Source organism: Colletotrichum jinshuiense, chromosome 9, assembly GCF_051148585.1.
Source record: "Colletotrichum jinshuiense chromosome 9, complete sequence".
Taxonomy (NCBI): domain Eukaryota; kingdom Fungi; phylum Ascomycota; class Sordariomycetes; order Glomerellales; family Glomerellaceae; genus Colletotrichum; species Colletotrichum jinshuiense.
The window spans coordinates 3,068,103-3,089,722 of record NC_139316.1 but is presented as its reverse complement, the minus strand read 5'-3'; the positions used below and the strand labels follow the sequence as shown (position 1 = coordinate 3,089,722).

General features: G+C 53.2%; 2 protein-coding genes across 2 annotated transcripts; both read left to right on the top strand.

The window, feature by feature from the left end:
- Positions 1 to 6,742: 6,742 nt before the first annotated feature.
- On the top strand, positions 6,743 to 7,489 carry EsH8_IX_000810 (uncharacterized protein; the record flags this gene model as incomplete). The annotated part of the gene is made up of 1 exon (XM_083267146.1): positions 6,743 to 7,489. The coding sequence occupies one exon, from the start codon at positions 6,743 to 6,745 to the stop codon at positions 7,487 to 7,489; it is 747 nt and encodes a 248-aa protein (XP_083130711.1).
- Positions 7,490 to 18,512: 11,023 nt separating this feature from the next.
- On the top strand, positions 18,513 to 18,779 carry EsH8_IX_000809 (uncharacterized protein; the record flags this gene model as incomplete). The annotated part of the gene is made up of 1 exon (XM_083267145.1): positions 18,513 to 18,779. The coding sequence occupies one exon, from the start codon at positions 18,513 to 18,515 to the stop codon at positions 18,777 to 18,779; it is 267 nt and encodes an 88-aa protein (XP_083130710.1).
- Between the last annotated feature and the right edge of the window lie 2,841 nt (positions 18,780 to 21,620).

The following is a 21,620-nucleotide window of genomic DNA, read 5'->3' as shown; positions in this document are numbered from 1 at the left end:
ACACGTATCTCCCCCCGGGCTCGGCGTTTCGACTGTTCATGCCGAGACGATATGCCCTGGTTAAAGTCTTTTCCGCTGTTTATCGACAGATGGTCTGGAGGACAGATGAAAAAGGGGGGGGAGGTAACGAAAGTGGATTGTAGGGAGGTTCGAGGTTTCGAGAAGGGGAGAGAAGAGGGAGAGAGAGAGACGGCGACGAAGGAGAGAAGAGGGAGGAGGGAGAGAGGAAAAGGAAAAGGGCTAGGCTTCGGTGAGATTTATATACTATTGATACCCATCCACATTCCGCCGGTGGCCGAGGGCTTGGTGAGGAGGCGCGGAGGTGAGGAGCGCTGTTGTGTTGGCGAGGGGAGCAGGTGTGTGTCAGAGCGTGAGAGAGAGAGCGTGTGGAGTGCGAGGTGCAAGAGAGAGAGAGAGAGAGGAAGAGAGATAGAATACGGGTTTAGAATTAAAAGACTTTTCTGTCCATGCTTGTCCCCTCCCCCCGGACTTCTCTTGGTGGTTGATGTCGAGTGAGAGCTGTTGACGAAGAGGCGTTCGGCATGTCGCGGGTCCCATTCACTTGGCCTGACTGGTATGCCCCCTTCGTCTCCCGTCTCTCTTTACCACTAGCAGCGGCCCGCTGGTTTTTAGCTGCGAAGACTTGCTCGATGTTGGGAACACGGAGCGTCAGTCACGAGCATTTGTCCTACATAACTACTAGAGGGTGCTCCCCGTATCGCCAAGACCGTGTGCCCCCCAACTCTCCCTGTTGGGTGTAACTGGGTATTCATTCATCTTCAAGGATCTGATACGGTCTGCCCTTACTAGACCCCCGAACTTGCCCTTGGGGAAGTTGATATCGGAGGGGATATATATATACACATATGTGCGTGTGCTTGTGTGTATTTTTGTAGAGCATAAAACGGGCCATGGCAGCGATGGTCACCGAAGAGCCCCCGCCCGGTCTGACTCTCTTGATATTCGTGGGACGTTGCTAATGGCAGTTTCCGCTACGTCTCCATTTCAACCAGCCCTCATGACCTATGTCAAGCACCAGTGCTACATACGTCTTGAGTTACCGCGGCCCCCTACACCGCCGTGGGTGGACCATGCGGAGCCCGTTCCGCGAGTTGTGAGACGGAAAGTCTCCCCCCGCCCCCCCGTATGGTGGGCACCAAAGGGGTGAGAGAGAGGGGGGCCCCTTTTCCATCCTCCACATTTGTGCTGGAAAACGGACCCACGAACACGAACACACACACGCACGCACGCACAAAACAACCATGGTCCCCTTGCCTCGACACCCACCATCATCCCAATTTCCCGGCCGGCATCTCACACAAGGACACGGCAGTGTCTGGCCAGCGCGCCGATGGTTTAGTGGTAAAATTCTCCGTTGCCATCCAGCAGCGTCGGGGAGCCGGGGGTTCGATTCCCCCTCGGCGCATTCGCTTTTTGGCCCTGAGCTCTTTTTTGACGTTGGGATCTGGAGCCGGAGGTTGAGGTATGGGACCTCCAAGTTTGGGGGGCTGCATTACTTCCTTGCTTTATCACCTTGTTCTTCGTCATCTATACGTTTGGGGTTTAACAAAGTGTGCTGGCGTCCTTGCCCGGGGGATGGAAAACATATTCAGCATTGCTAATGTAACCATGCTGCCTCACCACGTAGTTGTTCTTTCGGTTATTGGCCAGTACTTGTGAACCTAACTACACGAGATGATAAGCAACTAGAATATGTCTCACTCTTACATTGAGTCTTGAAGCTAGGTCAGGGGGGGGGGTTGTGAGTTCCCCAGAATGCCTTAACGAAACCTCCCCCATTCCACCGAGTTACAAAAGTAAGTAAGTACAGCGAAATTTCAGCTGAGCCTATATCTCTGTGGTATTCCTTCATATGCATCTGCAGGCCATCGGGATGTTCTCAGAACCGTAGAGGCCAAAGGAAAGTGATGGCTCTCGGGCCCCGCGACCTTGGGTGAGTGACATGGTGATATTGCGTGAGTTTCCAACCCAAACAAGCGCCTTTTCGACCCTATATCAGTTTCGACGGCCCGTGGAAGAGTATACACACGCTGAATAATACAAGAAACTAGTCCCACAGAGGAGAGGCGCTGGAGACGTTAAGCGGCGTATTATATATATACAAAAAGAAACTAGGGAATGCTATTGCGCTGGCGAGTTTTCCGCTTCTTACAGAAACAACCGGATTTTAAAAGGCTCAACTACAAACAATCACCCACCTGCGCCTTTCTTTCGGTCAAATTTTTAATGCTTACCATAATATGATCAACAATGACAACCTCATTTACGAGTCTCCAAGCTTTTTCGTCACTCAGAATAGTCTCATCGTGCAACACTTTTGTAACATATGCATCTTACCATGTGATTTGTGCACTCTCACCAGGGCGTGCGGAATCTACATGCACGCCTTGCACTTTACCTTGTTGAACGACCTAAAGTCTCCATTGGGACTTCAGTATGTTGTAATCATTGTATGGAATCGGCTCAAACGGTTGGGGGATAAATTTGAGTGATTGTTTATATTTACCGTTTCATTATGATAATCAGGTGAATGGCTAAGCCTTCCACTCCTTGAAACAGCCACTGCTCAGGCTTGTCGCTTCAAAGAGGTCCAAGGGCCAGTGAAATGAATGCGGCCATGGACTATTCTAATAGTTCAGCCTTGGCAATGCAATGTCAATCCTTGATAGTGAGGCATCATTCCTCTACCATTGGAACGGCAAGCTCTAGCACGATACTGAAATCGCGTATTGGAGAGAAAATATAAAAAGTCGGCGTTTTATTCGCTACGTTTTGTATCCAATCAGAACAACAAGGCAACCAATCGGCATGGTTGCTGTGACTTTTGAGCAGGCTGTGCTGCAGCACAGTCAAGCCAAGGCACTCTCATGGGCACTCACCAATGTTGAATCTCCGTGTCTGATCTTCCCCGCCCTTGTCTTGGGCAAGTCATCATTTGCCCTTCCAACGCAGCCCCTTCCATATCCTGTCAAAGTGAGGCATCGGCATCAGAACAGAACGAACTGTTGGGTTACTCGCCCAGAGTTCCAACGCGAATTATCCACGTCCATCGTCTTTCAGGCTACGATAGAAGTCTTTCCCCACTTCCTTACGGACCGGCAGCCTGATTCCTCCATGGATCCGTTCTCGGTATCGAGCGGCGTCGCCGGCCTCGTCTCTCTCGGCATCACGGTTTGCAAGGGCCTCAGCATCTATTGCCAAGATTACCGGTCCCGAGACGTCGACATCCTTCTCCTCGGCCAGCATGCGGAGCGGCTGGAGGCCTTCCTGCATCTCATCAAAAGCCGGCTTAGCGGTGGCGGCAAGGTTGACTCGGCACTCTCAAATACTCTTCAAGAGTGCTTCGGTGCCTGCGATATGTGCCTCCAAGACTTCAAGACACTAGGGGCGAAGTACTCCCGACCCACAACGATCCAAGGCTTCAAAGAAAATGGTAAAGCTCTCGCCAGGCAGCTGCAGTATCCTTTTCATAAGGACAGGTTTGAGGGCCTAAGGGCCCAAATGCAAGAGTTCCATTCGGCCCTATCAAGTTGTTTGCTCTTGATGAACCAGTTGGTTTTCCAGTTCCTTCATGACTGCCGTAGTGAAATTCGTACTCATGGTTGGGCAGTGACCTTACTAGTGATCTACGTGAGATCACAATCTCTGAATCTGCCAAAATTACTTCTGCTATTCTTACCGAGAGCCAGCGGACAAAGGATCAGATATCTGCCTTGCTCCCTATGTTGGAGAGAGTCGTGGATGATAAGTTGACCAAGTTTGAGACTCTGCTGCAGGCACGCCTTGAAAACTCTGAAAGCACCAAAACCATCAGATTTCACGTCGATGGACATCAAACTCCCGAATTGCCGTCACCTATGTTCTTGGTTTCCTCAAATTGTGGTGCTCGGCAGTTAGCAGCCACGACGCACTTTCCAAAATCAGAAACTCAGCTTACAAGTTCGTGGAATAGCGCGGTTTCTTCAGAACCAGATCTCTTGGGGTCTCGCTGCAGTTGTAAACCTCTACTGCGAAACCCACATCAGTATCCTGGTTCAGCCCATCGGCCACGACACAACAAAGGATGTGTGCTCTCGTTCCTAAACAAGGAGAATCGAGACATCAAAGGCGAAATCAGGGTTTTAAATCGTCTCTTCAGGTGGAAAGTCAGCATTCAATACTCTCGCTCAGCCTTTTTCAGGGACTTGCAGGTTCAACCCAATTTTACAGTTCGGGCCGTGGTGGGCTTCGGCTCGCCATCGTTTGAAATCCTGGCCAAGTTAGAGAGGAAAAGCCGTTGTTGGTTGTCAAGTCAAGAGTTACAAGATTCTCTATCGTCCGCGTTGATAGAACTTCGCCTTCTATTCGCCGAACGCAAGGCTTGGCCCACGGATATGGATGGGTTCGACCGGAACCTCCTGCATGTGAGTTGACTGACCCTGTTTAGGAGCACAATACTCATGGCTTACTGTGGTAAAGATGGCAGCTTACATATTCGATGATTCATGGACGGCCTATATGTTCGATCTGTTCGCTCAGTTTCTTGAAAATTTAGTTATTATGGGCGTGCCACTCAACGAAACAGGACATTTAGGGTATGTCGTTTCGAAGTTTTCAATAATCCGTTAATAGAAGCGAAAACTGACTCTGTTTCTGAAGCTCACCTTTGCGGTTGTTCTTGCAAGCGAGGGCATCGAGGCGCTTCTCAGCGATTGGAAGGCTGCAACAAGGAGATGTCAATGATCAGCAACTGGCCACGTCCACAGTTAGCAAAAGGCTGATCAATCTCAATGCCCAATATTTATACTGTTCGAAAGAACATTGGGTGGCGGGCCGCTCGATATTTCCGGAAATAGGTCAATATCTCGCGAATTCTCTCGATTGTATGTGTCTCGCAACACCGCCTAGAGCTTTGCGACTACGGAAGCTCTCGAGACTGACATAGGCGAAGGCTTCGACTATGGAGACTTGTCCTGTGCTCTACTCCGAAAATCCGAAGTAGACGTACGCCACCTGCTGGCTGTGTCGCCGTCTTCAATATTTGAGACAGGGCTCAATGGACAAACGCCACTCCACCTTGCGACTGGTTGGCCGAGCGGATTGCAACTGTTATTTGATCTCAGTGGAGTTGCTTGTCGATCACTTATTGACATCCCAGATTGGACAGGCTTGACACCAATTAACCATGCCATCATGTTGCAGCAGTTTGACTCCATCAAACTGTTACTCAGAGAGAACGCAAGCATCAACCTCGAAGACACGTTAAATTTTTTTATTTCTCGCAGAGTGACCCCCCTCTATCAAAGTTCCGAGATTTGCTCCCTTCTGAGCGAAGAATTGGCCTCACGTAGGCGCCAAATGTTACAATTTGCCCTTGGGAATCTTTCGAAGGAGGATGCCAGAAGCTTAGGTCTCTCCGGCGCGTTGATGTTACAGGAAAACGCCCATAACGTCGTGGTGACTCTTGAGGCCAAGGGAATCCAAGTACCTCCGGAATATAAACGAGTCTTCCGTGGGTCGATTTATCATTCGAGATTCATGAACGCTACATTGGCAGAAGCTTTGTTCCGATCAGGATTCAACAACACTGATTGCTCCATCAATGGATACACCCCTCTGATGACCATCAATCTGATGAGCCCAAAGTTGAGTCTCGGGTCTATACTGGATCTTGTGGATTGGTTCGAGATCCATGGTGCGGATATTCACCATCCTTTGCCATGCTCTTCCTACCTGAAGATGCCGAGATTGCAAGAACAGGGCCCTAGGTTTCAAGTCATACACCGTCTTACTTATGCACTGGGATTACATAGGACATGGTACCTGAAGGTAACCATTCCTTTTCAACGGAGCATTCCTCAACTACAAAGATTATTAAGCGACACCTCCGCAGATCCTTGTTTATGCTATTGTACAACACAAGGGTGCAGCCCGGCATCAACGTTCGCCAAAGGCTGTGGGGGAACTTTCGCCAATCTCAATTGGGATTCTTCCTGGGAATTTCCACATCATTCCGAATGGGCTATTATGTTTTTCAAACACAATGATCATGTCCTCTCTGATTTCATTCGAGTCATTACATTCAGCCGACTTGGCATGCAGCACACCTGTTGCGTTCATGAGTTTGATCTCGGAATAGATGGTTATCAATTTGACCCATTCCATCCTGGAAATTCTCTATTAACAACGATGGATCACGCAGAGGTTGCAGAGATACGGGAAGAGGACAGGTATTTGGCAGTGACACTTGAGACATTGATGAAAGACTTTGTTTCAAGGCTGCAAGATGATACGATGTCTGTTAAAGACTTTTTCGAGTATTGGTGGAAAAGAATGGAAGAAGTTGAGTCCGAGAAAGAGCACATGGATGTTCAGCAGCTGCAAACCATACAAGAAATTGGTGTGCATCTGGCGGATTTATAGATTCATTGGTGTAGAGGCAGGACTAGTTCACAAACCAGGCCAAAAGCGCCCAGCGTTCGTGTTAAAAGAGACCTTTCTGCAATTCGGAGACAGCTCTTGAAATGCCTTTTCTTTGAACTCTAAACTTTCAAGTGAGTTTCTATCAGGTCATACATACATGGCCAATTACACGATGAAAGCTTCACAAAGTGGGCTATCCACATGTCCGTAGTCACACAGCTATTTAAGTTCAGCTGCTGACCTCAGACGATGCAGCTCACTTCGTTCACTCAAGAATGGATCTGGGCCACCAGAATTTCATTCAGCACAATAAGTAGCAATGGTCGCCATCAACGCTCTGCCCATTCTGGCAGCTCTGGCCGTCTCTCCCCCAAGGCTAGGAATCGTCTGCGCACGCTTCAGAGAGTCCCTCGAGCCCTGGGCGCCCGTCGCATCAAATACTTACCTCTACGCCAAGGGCTCCGTCCCGCAAGCAAACGACAGCGTCCCGCACTCCTCCTTCCGCTCCTACACCCCCCTCAGGAACATCGGACGAGAGGGGCACACCCACCTCTATCACATCGTCAACCACTATGACGCCCTCGAAGACGTTATGCTCTTTTCCCAAGCGGACCCTTTCGACCTTTTATCGCCAACCGTCAATACGACGAAGCAGATGGTCCAGAAGGCGATGCGTGTCGCCGAGGACGATGTCACGCCACTGAACCCTGGCCTGTTCCATGACGTCGCGGAATGGAAGCGGATAAACTGGAATAGTTCATCGCAGTCCCTCTGGATCACGCCGAGTCAGATAAAGACGTTGAAGCGTGCGCCATACACGCCAGGCGTATTTTGGACAAAGTTACTGGGAGGGCGGCACCCGCCCGCCATACGCGCCATGCATGGTGGGATATTCGCCGTCAGACGGGAAACCATACGGAGTCTCCCAAAGGCTGTATATCAAAAGGCGCTGGCCGAATTTGAGAGGGCGAACTCCAGCAACCCGGAGGTCGGGTTCTTCATGGAGCGCATGTGGGCGCCGATGTTCTCGCGGAAGTACCGGCTGACTAGTGTGCAAACACCATAATCCATAATTGGAGCGCTCGATCGGGAGACTTTGCTCGGAATGGAAGCAGCATCAAAATTCTGATCATGTAAATCGTCGAAGAAAACAAAATAGTAAAAGGTGCAAAACGCAAAAAGATCTCCTCGACGGGGAATTGAACCCCGGTCCCCTGCGAGCACGATGATTCATGACAAGCAGATATCCTAACCACTAGACTATCAAGGACTGGAACTCCTTGTTGAGTTATTGTAAGCTGCAATTATTGTGCTCCATATCAGCTAGCTTCCCCACCAATCTTGAGGTTAGGGCAGAATGTGGATGTTTGCAAGTGGATACTCTCAATTGTATTTTAGTTAAAGCTTAGAAGTGTAGAGATAGAACGTCTAAAGAACCAAGTTGTCTGTTGTAGGGTTCACAACCAAAGGCCAACTGTTTGTGTGCATTCCGACATTATGACGGGCCTCAAGACAAACAGAAACTACAGTTCAATTTAGCAAGAGTGGGTCCCGTTTATTCGTGCAGTTCGTTTGCATCCTTTTAGTGTAAGACTCGAGGCTGGACTGCAGATGCTGGACGGCGGTAAAGTTCGGTCTGTCGCATAGTTGCCTTCCAAGAAGGTATGGCAATCTTGGCCGGACCATATCGTTCATTAACCCATGCAACAACACAGTTCATCTTTCCTCAAGTCACAGGGCACAAAACACTATGAAGCAGCCGTATTTGGCAAAAAGACTTCACGAAGGCCTTGACGTTTTGTTTATATGGAGTGTATGTCAAGGTTGGGGCTGGAGTCGAGAGTACGTGCTGCGCGGGTAAATCGTGCCGCTCAGCTTTGGATCAGACAGGGGTCTCCAGACTTTCCTTCCGGCTTGAAAACAGAACTTCTGGTACATGAAAGAGACGTAAGGACATCACTATCTCCTGGGGAAGCATTTACACCCTCCAAGTGTGACATTGCAGCCTACTGTGTAAGCATCAGAACGGCTACCTCGAAAAAGGCTAAGGCGCGCGCTTATCGAACTCGGTGAATTGCAAACCATCTACCCTACGATTTCTGTGCGCTTCCTAGACCAACCACAAATGACACGAACTCCCGGCTGTGATAATTTAGAGTGTATGCAAGGCCGGGGGTCTTCGCATTGCATGTGGGATCTAGCCGCAAGGATGTGTACATGAACCCACTCATGGTAGACGTTCATTACTTCGTGGGCAGGAACGGTATCATACGTTATGTCGTCGCGTTTGGCACAAGACGCAGCGCCAAGGCACAGAAATTCTGCTTTGCCTGCTGGAATCTTCTTCTCCCGGAGCAAACCCTCCGGGTGGTCACATATCCATTTCGCGGCCCCGCAGTGCCGGGGCGGGGCGCGGGGGATGCGGCATCGCGAGGTCGTAATCCCGGACCCTCACCACCACCACAATTTGACGAGAAAAAAAATGTTTGATGACAACATGGCCTGATCAGCCTCACCTTGGCTCTTCCACTTCTCAGGTCGGAGAATGACATCAGCCCTACTTTCATCCCGTGCCGTCTCGAAACTTGCGACGCGACGTTACCTCACTAGACAGGAAGGGTCTTGGGCACTAAGACATTAGTTTCGAGGAGTCTCAACCTAAAGCATGTCGGGCCGTGGTATAACCTCAACGACCGTGACAACCTCGGACCCTTTTGCATTCTCGCAGTAGAGGCTAACGATGCACTCGCATCGCGGGCTTGGTGGCTTTCATGTCTTGTTGTTTGTTGCACTGTTGAGACGCGCACCCCCATCATCCACAGCGACCGCAACAGGCTGGGATCTGCTGAGACCCAGCTTGGCATCGGGCGCCCGTCCTCCACCTCCGTCCTGCCGTCATTTCCTCCCAGAACGATACAGCCAAAAATCCAGATCCACAAGGATAAAAACAAGGTCGTGAATCGATGCAGGACTCGTCTTCCCGGCGGTCAATCATGCATGGCCTGTCATCATTGTACATTGGCGCCGCATGTCATCCCGTCGACGGCGCTCTAGACCTCGGAAATCCCACACCCCTCCCCGGTAAGGATTCACGGCGGCCAAGACTAGCGTTCCTCCCGTTTGGGACTGTAGGCCCGCGGTCCCAGTCGGGATATGCTGGGAATGGGGGGACGACGTAGTTGTAACCATCACGAGCTGAGGATCCGTCCTATGGACGTTGAAGAACGGAGGGAGGGGGGGTTGAAGGTCGGTATTGCATTATCGAGGGCATGATACTGGGCGCCTAGCGCGTTGGCCAAAATGAGTATGTGATGGCATCAAGTTATTGGCACACCCCGGACGAAGAGGCGATATACCGCTTAATGAGAAGGACCCTCACGCCCCGGCATCGATTTCCTTCGACGGCGGTCCAAGATCCACTGAGGTCTTCGATGTGCCGTACCTCCGTTCGATGACCGTCATCGGGATCTTGTGCTGGTCCGGCGATCTCCAGTGGAGCTCCAGTTGGCGAGGAAATCGGTCATCGCCGGATATTCGACGACACCTGGACGTAGAGATGCCGGATCGATATCAGAGGCTTTGGGCTGTAAACACTTGTTTACCCAAATGACCTGACATGCTCAGCCAAAGTGAGAGAGGGTTGACACCTTGTCAAATCAAATGAGGCAGCACTGGCTTGACCCCTCCACAAGTACGGTTACACAACCACAAAAACAAGGAACAGATTATGAGAGTGCGCCGGTTGAACTGCCAACGACTCTATCAGACCCAACTGAATGCTCCCTGGTCCCACTGCCAGCTGTCCAAGGCAAGGGAAAAAAAAAAAAAAAAAAAAGGAAAGACATGGAGTGGGCAGAAAAACTAGAGAGCCGCACCAGGGAGTACCCAAAAATCATGCTGCCACGGCTGTTAAGACACGAGAAAATGCGGAGAGCTGGGGGGCAGCGTCGAAGAACCCAGTGGACGGGAATTTGCCGGCGTCTCCCTGCCCCTGGATTCTGGCGACTTCGACGAAGGCCTAGAACCGTGAGGTAGCATTGGGAACGTCCACTTTCTCCATCAGAATGGACGTCACAGGCATCGATGAGCACGGGGCCCCCAATGATATCGCGCCCCGGTCGACAATGTCTCCCCGGGCACCCCTCTCCCTGCAAGAATCCCACGCTGGAGGGGCTGACATAAGGAGACTGGAGACGGGATCGGCGATGTATGGACTCGGATGGTTTGACTGGAGCAAAGAACTGGACGCCGGAGAGCGACTGGAGAACACTCCGTGGAGAGGCGAATTCTCAAGCCAAATTGCTTGCTTGGTGGGTGGGTGCTTTGCCGTGTCGGCCCCGAAGGGGGAGGTGATCATGGCGAGGGACGCGCAACCAACGAATAAGAAAGAGTGGCTCTGTTCCCAATAGGAGCAACGACCGAATGGAATGATGTCGACCGCCCTGACAGGCGATCGGAGATGCGTTTTGGGTCGGCAAGGCAGACAAGCAGGACAGGGCACAGCAACGAGACAGGTGATCGCTCATACGAGCGGCCTGCCGTCCAATGGGTGAGCATTGCTTGAAGATAGCATGCTGTGCCGAGGCCCGCTGGCCAATAGAGGGGAGCAGACAATGCCTAGCATCGAGTGATGGGAAACTTTCATCGCGATCGGAAACTAGCGGAGTTGCCTTCACGCCAGTCGCACGGTCAAGTGTTAGCCAGGAAGAAAGTTGTGGCTTAGTTCTCCAAAGGGAAATTGGAATGGGGTCCGAGGGGATAACGGTGAACTGTGCAGAAAAGAATGCGCGAACTGGGTCAACGTGCGCTGCCGCAAGGGTAGGTAGGGACGGGGAGAGAAGAGATGGGGAAAAGATCGACGAGCATCGAGAATATGAACCAGGGAAAGGGCATCGATCGAGATGTTGAAGGAGAAGGAAAATGGCATGTCATCGAGATCGAAGAATTGCGAGACAGCGCGCAAGCGCCGCGGGAAAGCATCCGCGCGTAGCGTATGAGCAGCTTAGAAAAAAAGGTTGGATGCACTATTAAAGTTGCGATCGTGTTTTCGATTCGATGACATGGAATAAGATTGGGTTGTGACGGGCGATTTCCCCTCTAGTACGACAGCGCCCTAAGGAGTAGCGTGAAGAAGAGGTCTTGTGAGACGTTGCTATGAGCTTGAACTTACTTGCACTTTGATGCGCTCTTGGTGCGCTCTTGGTGCGTCTGATGAAGGATGATACTAGGCGACGAACAGATACCGTTTCCAGATTCCAGAAAACATCCGCGTGGCCTTGCGGGTGCTACATCAGTATTCCCGTCAGGCGGCGGCGGCGGCGACCTGTCTCGGGATTTAGGGACCTGACAACGGACGCTCGGATGCGAGACTTTGCTTGGCTGGCTGGCTTTCCTTGAAGCCTGACGCAGAACTGATGGGCAAGGCCCTCGAAGGCAGCAGCTGGTTGTCGATTTGATGAGAAGGGAGACGGGAGTTTCTTGGCTTTGTGAGAGGGTGGTTTCCCATCGACGATTGGGGCCATGTCCTCGTAGAGGTCTCACTCTGGCAGCCTTCGCAGGGCAAAACGAAAACAAACACCAAGGGCTTTGCTAGCCCGTCCATGCGTATGTATCACCGGCTGGTTGCGCGTATTGGACCGATTATCGTCTGTTGATGTGCTGTTACTGCAGGTGTGCTGCTGCTGTCGCTGCTATTAATCGCGATCGGTCCTGTGAGTCACTATTAACCTGTCCGTGTCTCGTCCGTTCCCGCAGATTGCAGACGATCAATTGCAGTATGAGGAAGGTCTTCGTTGACGCGGTTTGCCCAGGGGACACATCTCTCCACAAAGTTACCTAGCTGCTGGGAGAGAAATGGGGCCTGCTCAACGGGTAAGGCTTGAACACAATGTCGATCACATATGCGCTATTGGACCATTTTCCCTGGCGGATTTGATGGGATTGTTCGATCGATTAGAACTTGTCGATTGTAAGAAAGGGGCGGGTGTCTATCCCTACGGAGAGACAGGTCCGCGGTGGCGATGAGTCGCATTTGAACCGAGTTTGCGCGTCCTCTCTTAGTTCCCCCTACATCGGCGATGCCTGCGCATCCCATCGTCGATATGGCACTGGTGTGTCAAGCGCCCCGCAATGGGGGAAGCCTTTGGTGGACGTGAGTCCACCGACCACAAATGGGGGTAAATTTACAGCTTGTCGGAGCGAGCGCCGACCACTCAGATCAAAGAGAACTTGGGAAGAGCCTGCAGGTTGGCGTTGGGGATCCGGAAGGGGGTGTTCGATGAGAGATTCGCGCATTAGGTCGGTTCACAGGATGGGATTTCTAATCACGATGCCGGGGAGCAACTCCTCGATACGGACCTGGAAGCTCGATGGCAAGGGCCCTACCCCAATTCCCCTCCATTCTCGCTACCTGCGCACTACGATGACTACGCAGTAGCGTAAGGGTACCGCGGTAAGGGACCTCGGCGTCCCGTGGCAGCTTGGGCCAAAAAGAAAAGTAAGCTCACACAAGTGCCCGCGCGAGCGCTGTTCTGGTTGATTATTCAACACTGATTCCTCAGCAAGGGTCTTAGCATTGAAAATGGATGAGGAATCTGCTCAGTTAACGTGCCGAGACCGAAAATTGTCACGCGCTACTGGTCGGGTGCCTGTTGAGAAGTAAAATGCAACGGGTTTGGCATGAGACGACACCAAGACGCCCCAGCCTCAGTGAGGGGCGTGTGTGAGCTTGAGTTGGCTTGGAATAACGCGGGGTTATGGGTTTGAAGCCCGGCAGACCCGAACGCGAGTAGGCAGAATGCGAGGAGGTTTTGTGCCGCAGCACGGCGAAGGGGGGTCTACGGCCGTGGGCGGACATATGGAGATTGGGAACGGCATTTCGCACTGGACGAGGATCCGGGCACAAGAAAGGTGAGAGACAAAGTCAATCGAAAGATAACTCACAACCTTCCGACACAACCCATGTTAAACCACCACCCCCCTCGGTGGACAAGGGACAAATTGTTTGAGTATTAGTCTTTTGACGCATTAGCTGGGTTTGTCTTGACGTTTCTGCTTATTAAAAAAGCCACGCTGACAAACTAACGCTGTCTGCCTTCTTAACATACGGACTCGAACGGCCGTATTAGCGGGAATGTCGGCGGTACGGTCGCGCAATTCTGCAGCCTATTCTTCTTTCAGGCCTATCGTATCAAGGTTCATCAGCGATTCGGCAGCATCAGAAGGGGCTAGCAGAAGTACGCGCAACGGGCAGGGGCTCGGCTGCTGGCAGCCACAGCCACCGGCATTCATTCAATGGTGAGATGCGGGATGGTAGGCGAAGCCGTTGCATGCCACGGGATTGGCACACATGCGCTTGCGCGGCCGCATGGCATTCTCCATGGCGATTCCCAATGGCCAGTGGAAAGACGCAGATTGTCCAACCTCCTCCGCGAGGACGAGGGGGTGCCCAGATAGAATGACTAACAGGACGGATGCACGGAGTAAGGGTTGTGTAGCAGCCTATTTCCGCTCAACGGAGGATGCCATGCAAGAAGACTAACGAAGGCTACTGCTGCTGCATACCTCGTAGTATGGCCTGTCGAACGACACGGAGTTGGTTGGACTCTCCGCGCATTCCCCGGTTCCGTTGTCATACCTAGCGCATTGTTGTGCAAGGAAACTAGAATGCTCGGCGCGGTGATGGTTGGCTGAGCTTCTTGGAGCTCTTGGGAGCTGGAGAGCGAAGACGCGAGAAACTCTCGACTTGCATACCTACCGCGTGCACACTGCTCACACGCCGACACCATCTTTCTTTTCAGTTCAACGTCTGCTGCCCTCCAGGAGTTAGCTGACAGAGAGGTGGCAGTAGCGGAGGAGCGAGAGTTGGGATGGTGGGAACATCAGGCTTCACAGCAACAAAGCCCAAGCACGCTCCAAAAGTGCCTGTAAATCCGTGGAGAGACCCAAAGCTGAAGAAACGGGACCCTTGGATGGCTGAGCCAAGGGATCGGGGGTTTGTAAGAGTCATCAAAGGCTAGCCGCATCAGGGCATAGTTTCATCCTTAGTCATCTCGACAATGCGGTTGACTTCGTAACAGCCGGTGCTGCCGTGGTGGCAGCCAAGCCACTAATCAGTGCTTCCCTTCTGTTAAACGCATAGACGAAGGTGACCAGCCACCAACCACATACGGCTCGGAAGTCTTGAGAGCACACTTTGAGGGCACCCTGTCGTCTCAAAGCTGAGGGCTAGCATATGCTGTTACGCGGGCTTTGCACAGACGGAACTTCTGCACTGCCAAGACCAATTACTCTTACAGAAAAGTAGAGCCAGGCAACATGAGGGTTGAGAACAAAAAGAAGAGGAAACCGACGGCGCCGAATACACGAAAAGAGGATTAGAAGAGGGGTAACAAAGTTTTGTGTCGAAAGGTGGCTGCGATGGTTTCGCCGCAAGAGGGGGACGGGATCGGAAATTGAAAAATGCCATGGGGGAAAGTCAGAATGGCAGAGACACGATACAAAGCCCGACGGCACGATAAGGAGGTGCTCAGATTGGACATCCCGTGATCGTGTGACAGGATGCAACGGCAAGGCTTTCCCTCTCATCAAGTGACTGATGGAGGCGAGGCGGTCTGTTTCCCCGAGAGACCCTGCCTGGCTAGAGCTCTGGACGTTTTGCAAAGTCTTGGCCAATTAAGGTTGGCTTTTTTCGGGTTCGATGGCCCAAAGGTCAAGCTCCCCCCAGACGCGCATTCGGATTCATCTCGGCTGAATCCTAATAATGCTCGCTCGCGTTACTTTCACGATGGTAGCGAAATATGCTACATGCCCCGGCATCAAATGCTATTTTCTCCTCGAGATGTTTGTCTTTGATTCTGGCTATAGCGTTTGGCGACCCCGGGCTTAATAGTAATGGCATTGACTGGGGGGGAGGTTAGGAATAGCAACAGAAACAAAACATTTCGAGAAGAAAATAGCCCTGAGGCAAAGCAAGATTGATGAATAACACCGGCCCCATGCACGTTTGCTCTGCGAGCTCCCTTTGCCACCTACCTATCTTTGGCGTCGTTTGCATCTGCATTCTCTCGGCCTCCCGTTGGCCCCGATTCTCACATTTACAAGAGACAGCCCCCGCCTGTAAGCCAAACAAAATTGTCCGACACCCCGGTCCCCCCCCCCCCCCGACACAAATCGGACAGCGGCGGTTCGCCGAGGGACCAAGACCCTCCCCAGGGACGCCGGGGATATGGAGTCGAACGGGCAACAAGATCCCCGAATTGACGCCTTTTTTTGGTCGTCGTACACAGCCCTCGGGAAGAGGAGGGGGGGGATAGGGATGAGAAGGATGGGAAGTAAGGAATAGAGAGAGGCACATGCACGGCGCGCCGTACATTGTGTGCACACCACGGTCAAACCATAATGCTGGAGGGATAGCCCCAGCTGATATCGATCATCAACTAAGGAACCGCAAGCCCCAGGACCCTTACGGATACACAGCGGGCTGCCTGCGACAGCATGCAATTCCTTAGCAAAAATGGCATGGTTCGGGCCCTCCGTCCATCCCAAGGCCCCTCAGAGTTTGAGGACGTTCCCGTCGAGTGGATGCCACGCAGCGACGCGCAAAGGCAACGCATCAAACCGTGCGTCTGCATCGTGCCCACTTAGTTGGAAAGGGCAGCGGCAGCGTAATTACAGAGCCGTTTCCCATATTGCCTGTCATCCTTACTGGCCTCATGCAGCGAGAGTACGCGCGAGCGAATTATCAATCCCAAACGGCGGGACCCAGCGAGCAGAGTCGCAGGCTATTCTGATCAACGGAATGCACAATGGCTCCTCTTCCCCCCAGACGAAGGAACACAGGAGCGAGACGATGGTTTCCACAATTCGGGGCTCCGTCGTCGATCCGGGGTGGTCCCCGTCGTGGGACGTGGCTTCGTCTCCCTCCCCCCCCTTCTCTCTCAGACTGCGGTGACAAAGTGAGGTCTGATTCCACGGAAAGCGGCCACTCACGTTGCGAGGTGGTGGTGATGGTGGCGTGGTGGTGCCTCGGGGTCTCATCAAACTCTCACCTCAGGACATTGGAATTCCCCATGGCTGGCATATTGAGGATCATGAAACCTTTAGGCCTATCTACGCATCACTCCCACATCCCCTCCGTCGGCCATCCCCTTGCTCGTGCTCGTCCGTCCACCAAAAGACGGCCCCGCGCGACGGCCCTGTGAGACGACCACATTCCACGCAAGACAGGGCCAAACGTCAAACTCGCGGCGCCAACCGGCGAAGAATGGAGGAGGGCGACGGCCACTGACAATCGGCGCTACGGATTCATAGCGTCCCCCGCCGTTTTGTGTCCTCCCCTCCACCCGTCCTGTAATCGAGATGGCAATTAAGCCACCTCTTGACCAGCGTCTCGGACTGATGACCAGTCTGTGTGATTCTGGGGGGGTCCTGGGCATCGGCGATGGGACTCGTCCGTCGCTTCGATCAGACATATGCCAATGTGCGCGGTCGACATGGGAAATATAGGGAGGGAGCCACGAAAAGATGGAGCAAATGTGGCCTGGAAGTCTGATTGATTATGATTTTTCCTGCCAATCTGGACGGCGAGCTTGTTCCCTCCCCATGCGTATTAAAAGCGCCGACGGCCCTCATCTCACTCCGTCCCGCTCCGGGAAACGCATCTTGTGTTGTTGTTTTGAACCCGCCAACAAACAGTTTCTTCTCGGACGTCCCCCCTTACGACTGGCTCGTTGTCTGTCCACTGGCTGGATTACACAAACAACTGAGTTGTTGTCATTGTTACCTGACCGGCGACGGAAAGGACAAACCATCCACACCCAATCCTCGAAGGATACGCTTGCGCTGTGCGAAGCGAGCAGGCCTCAGAAAAAACCAAACCGAGAGCAGGCCTCAGAAAATTACTCGAGAATTACAACACAGCGTGTACGGTTCTGCACTGCCCAAGACCCATTACGACTCCCAACGCAACGCCGAGCCGACCACACACCATCCGTTAGGTGCTGCTGCCAAGGTGCACACGCCCCCCCCTCCTCACTTATTCCACGAATGGTGGGTGCCCCGGTAGAGCGAATTTCATCGTACGACGGCCCTCCTCCCCGTTATTTCGCTTCGTGCATATGCATATGCATTTCTTGTAATCAATGCAACACAGGCTAACACCACCCCGCTATCAGAACTCTAACGCTGGACTTTACGGACACACACACCCACCTCCCTTCGCAAAACAAAACACCGTCCCCATACCGGTGACGACCGTCTCGCCTGTCTCCGAACCGTCTGCTGCCGGGCTAGACTGTTCTCCGTCGCTCCACCCACACCATCTCGCCTAGACGCAGAAGAAGACACGCCTCTTCAAACAGCCACCCCTCTCTCTTCTGCCTCCCCCCCCTCTCGCATTCTCTTTACGACACACCCCCTTCCCTCGGCTTGGCTTGGCTTGGCTTTGCTTTGCTTTGCTCTCGCAGTCTTGTGCCTGACGTTGCACCCTAGAACGACACAGGATCCCCGTTCCCTGTCTTCTGACTTGGACTGGGGCTTGGATTGGGCTGGAGAAGACATCCTTGTCCTGCTTGGCTGGCGCCGCACCACCCACTGCTCCAAGCACAAGCTGCACAAAACCGTCGGGCACGGAGGTGACTGAGCGACCGCTGGTGGTGCTTGTCGTTGCCGACCCTTCCAGAGTGAGAGAGCTTACTGTCTGTCCAGCTGCCACTGCTCCGCCGCGCCTTGCACATTTCACCTACATTATTACGCTGGCCTGCCATCACGATCCGGTCTCTGTCGATCCCACACCCAAAGACACCCCCCCTGCCAGACAGACAGATTACACCCCGGCGCTTTTTTCCCTCCTTATTTCTTTTTTAACCCTCACCCCTGGAGCTCACACCCCCCTTGGGCAGACGGACACACTACCACGTCTACTCATCACTATATATCATCAAGCCATCCCACACCCACATATACCGGCCTCACTTTCCCACCCAACTCTGGCCTTTGACACCAACATACAACCACGCACACCAAGGCACCAACACTGCCAACATCCTACACAACAGACAACTATACGACACAACACGCACAACAACATCATGCCTTCGAGCTCACGCCCTTCCAAGATCCACTACAGCTCCTCGTCATCCTCCGACTCTGACCTCTCCTCGGCGTCCTCTTCCTACAGACACAGCATGGACTCCGCCACCAGACCGATTGCCTCTGTCGAGGTCCTCCGCTGCCTGCGGTGCGCCAGGTCCGTCGAGGCCACATCCACCGACGACTCCAGCTCAACGGGCATGGTCCGCATCGCCCACAACCTGTACTACTGCGAGCGCTGCGCCAAGATGGTCGGCTACAAGTGAGCGGCATGGGTTGGGATTTTTTTTGGGTGACGGAAAGTAAACGACAAAAACACGCAACATTCTTATCGATGACCAGGTGCTGCAACAACAGCAACGCACCACGGACACGACCTTATCATGACTGGGACAGACTCGACGTCCCATGTCATGATGACTCAAAAGACGACCAGCCTTATCGACAAGGCCGGGGATCGCCTGCGAAGGGTGAAAGTCTATCAGGCTCCCATATCGTAGAGTGTCGTCGATCACTTCACGACAAAGGGGCGCCTCGGCTCTGAGATGACTTGGATCTCACTCAGATCTTACTCAGCTTCAGGGACCAGCGACATTCTTGTCTGACTACGGTCCCCGCGGGAGTGAGACCTTTCCCCCCTATTCTCTCCCAAGGAGTCAACTCCGGGATCAGCAAGAGGGCGATGTCAGGACGGCATTTGAGTTCGCACTAGGCTCCGCGGAATGGAACGACACTTTTGTTCGGCGGGGCCGCCTTGTCCTCTGATTTATCCCCTTTGGGCCGCCGATCGCCTGCGCGGCGGCTAGTTGCAGCGTCGGGCAGCCACCCTCGGCACGCATTCTTCAGTTCTTCCACCTGGGCATGCGTCCTCTGATGCAATCGAGCATACCGAGGGAAAATCCATTGGAAACGAAGAAATCTGGAGAGATGCATTTCACGCATCCCTCGGGAGTGGGGCTCGCTTGTGTGTGGCCGAACGTCTCTTGGATTCTTCTTACTCGGCTTCGCTTCGATACCGTCGCAGGGAAAGCCTGTCCAGAATGAAACAACCCACACGGGCCCCACGAACACAACGGCCGGGGGAGCGCGACGGCACTGGATAACGGCAGCATTACACAATACCACGCAACAACACACACACACAACACAAACACACTCACTCACAACACTGAGGTGTCAACACGCCAACATGTGCCCTCTGCCTCCCATCTCCAGATGAACGAGGGTGCCGAGCCGACTCGGCGCCGACCAAATTTCCGGGACCCCTCCACATGCAGCTCAGCACCATCATGGCCTGATTGACTGGCAGGTGGTGCTATGAGGACAGGGTGCAGCTCCACTGCGGATGATTGTCGCTTTCAATCTCGCATGAGAGATAGATCTCGACTGATGCCGCCGGCAAGGCGGGCGGTTATTGGAGTATGGTACGACAAACCTTGCCTTGGCCGACCAGGTCTGTGGCTGAGCCCGGGCCCTTCTTTTCGACTTCTGGAGCTTCCATCCAACGCATCTTGGCTGCGTTGTTTTTTATTTTATTTTTTTCATTCTTTTCTCGCTTCATCGTTCCTCGGCAGCCACGCGCCTTTTTTGCCCACACTCTCCAGCCAATCTCGATGACTTTGTCATCCCACAGCCCGGGGGCTCCCATTGGCCGCACGCGGAGCGGAGGGCCCACCTCCGGCATGCGGCACACGGGATTGGCTGGGGCTGGGGCTGGGCATTTCCGCTCTCGGCAAGCGGGCCCCACAGCAGGGAAAAGGGACACAGCAACACCGGGCGAATAGGCACCAGTTTCATGTACCTGCGCCAAAAACCAAAAAAGGCTCTGGCTCTACAACCGGCCGTTCGCAGCAGTCAGCGCAGCGCACTCACTGCGCCATGGCCCCAATGGAGCTCCTCTTTTTTGCAGCGCCAATTCCACAACGGCATTGCGCCGTATCGGATACGAGGCTTCACGTGTCTTTTTCGCCAGCTGGCGCGGTGGCTCCGCGGAGAAGGAGGTGGAGGAGAAAAAAAAGAGAGGGCATCGCCATAACAAAACACACAAAATATTCCCGTCCCATGGGGAATAAAAAATAAACAGTAAATAAATAACAAATATATTCCCACTTCCAAAAAAAAATTTATCAAGACCCCGTCGGTATTCCTGTGCATGTCTTGCCTTGCCTTACCTTGCGATGTGACCTGTCAAGTGCCGACACTTGCGCACACACTTGACTGCCAACCCTCCTCCTCCCCGGATCCTCGCTCGCTCGCAATAAAAAGACGTTGGCACTACTGCTAGCGCGCATCCGGCGAGGGGGGTGGAATAGACATCATCGTGCATGGCCCTTCTTCTGTTACTCTGGACTCGCAGGAAAAAAAGAGACATCGCGACGTTGCATCTCCCCCCCTCTCCCCCCCTTTCGTCTGCAATGTAGCAATCTCTCTGTCTCGCTCTCGCACGCACGACAGGGCCTGGCAGCGTCGCTACTGGGCCACGACACCGCTCGAGGGACCCTGCAGGGCCCGCGAGAGCCAATACGATGGATGCGTCCGAATCGGAGATGGTTTGGAGGAGGAGGTGAGAAGGGGATGGGGGCCAGCACGAGTCGACAACGAGGACGTCATTGGAGACTCATAGGGGTCCCTTCCAGAAAGGCACCCGGTCCCCGGCTGCCCTTTTTTTTTCTTTGCAGTCATTTTCCCTGGCGTCCCTGGATGACACGACACGATGGTCGACAGGCGGAGGTTTCCTCCCCTCCAATCACGGCCGGCGACGATGCGCTGCTGTCCTCCCATTCGCCGGCACGACGAAGGGGACCTGGCCTTGGACCTATGCACCATTTCGCATCCACCTATTCTTAGCGTCTTCGCTTTCCGCACCGGAGCGCCTCTGACGTCGACGCGCATGAGCGCTTTTCCTGTGCCTTTTTTTTCTACTGTTGCTTTCCCTCCTATCGTTCACTTCTCACGAGGTGGGGGTGGTGTTTGATATCCTCATCTTCTTCGTCCTCTTCTCATTTTACTTTTGTGCTAGGTTGTACGTGTCTCTGCGGGGCCCGGACAGCGTCCCAACGCATTTTGGGGGGGTTCATTAGGAGCCACTGGCTGGGGGGCCTTCTCCT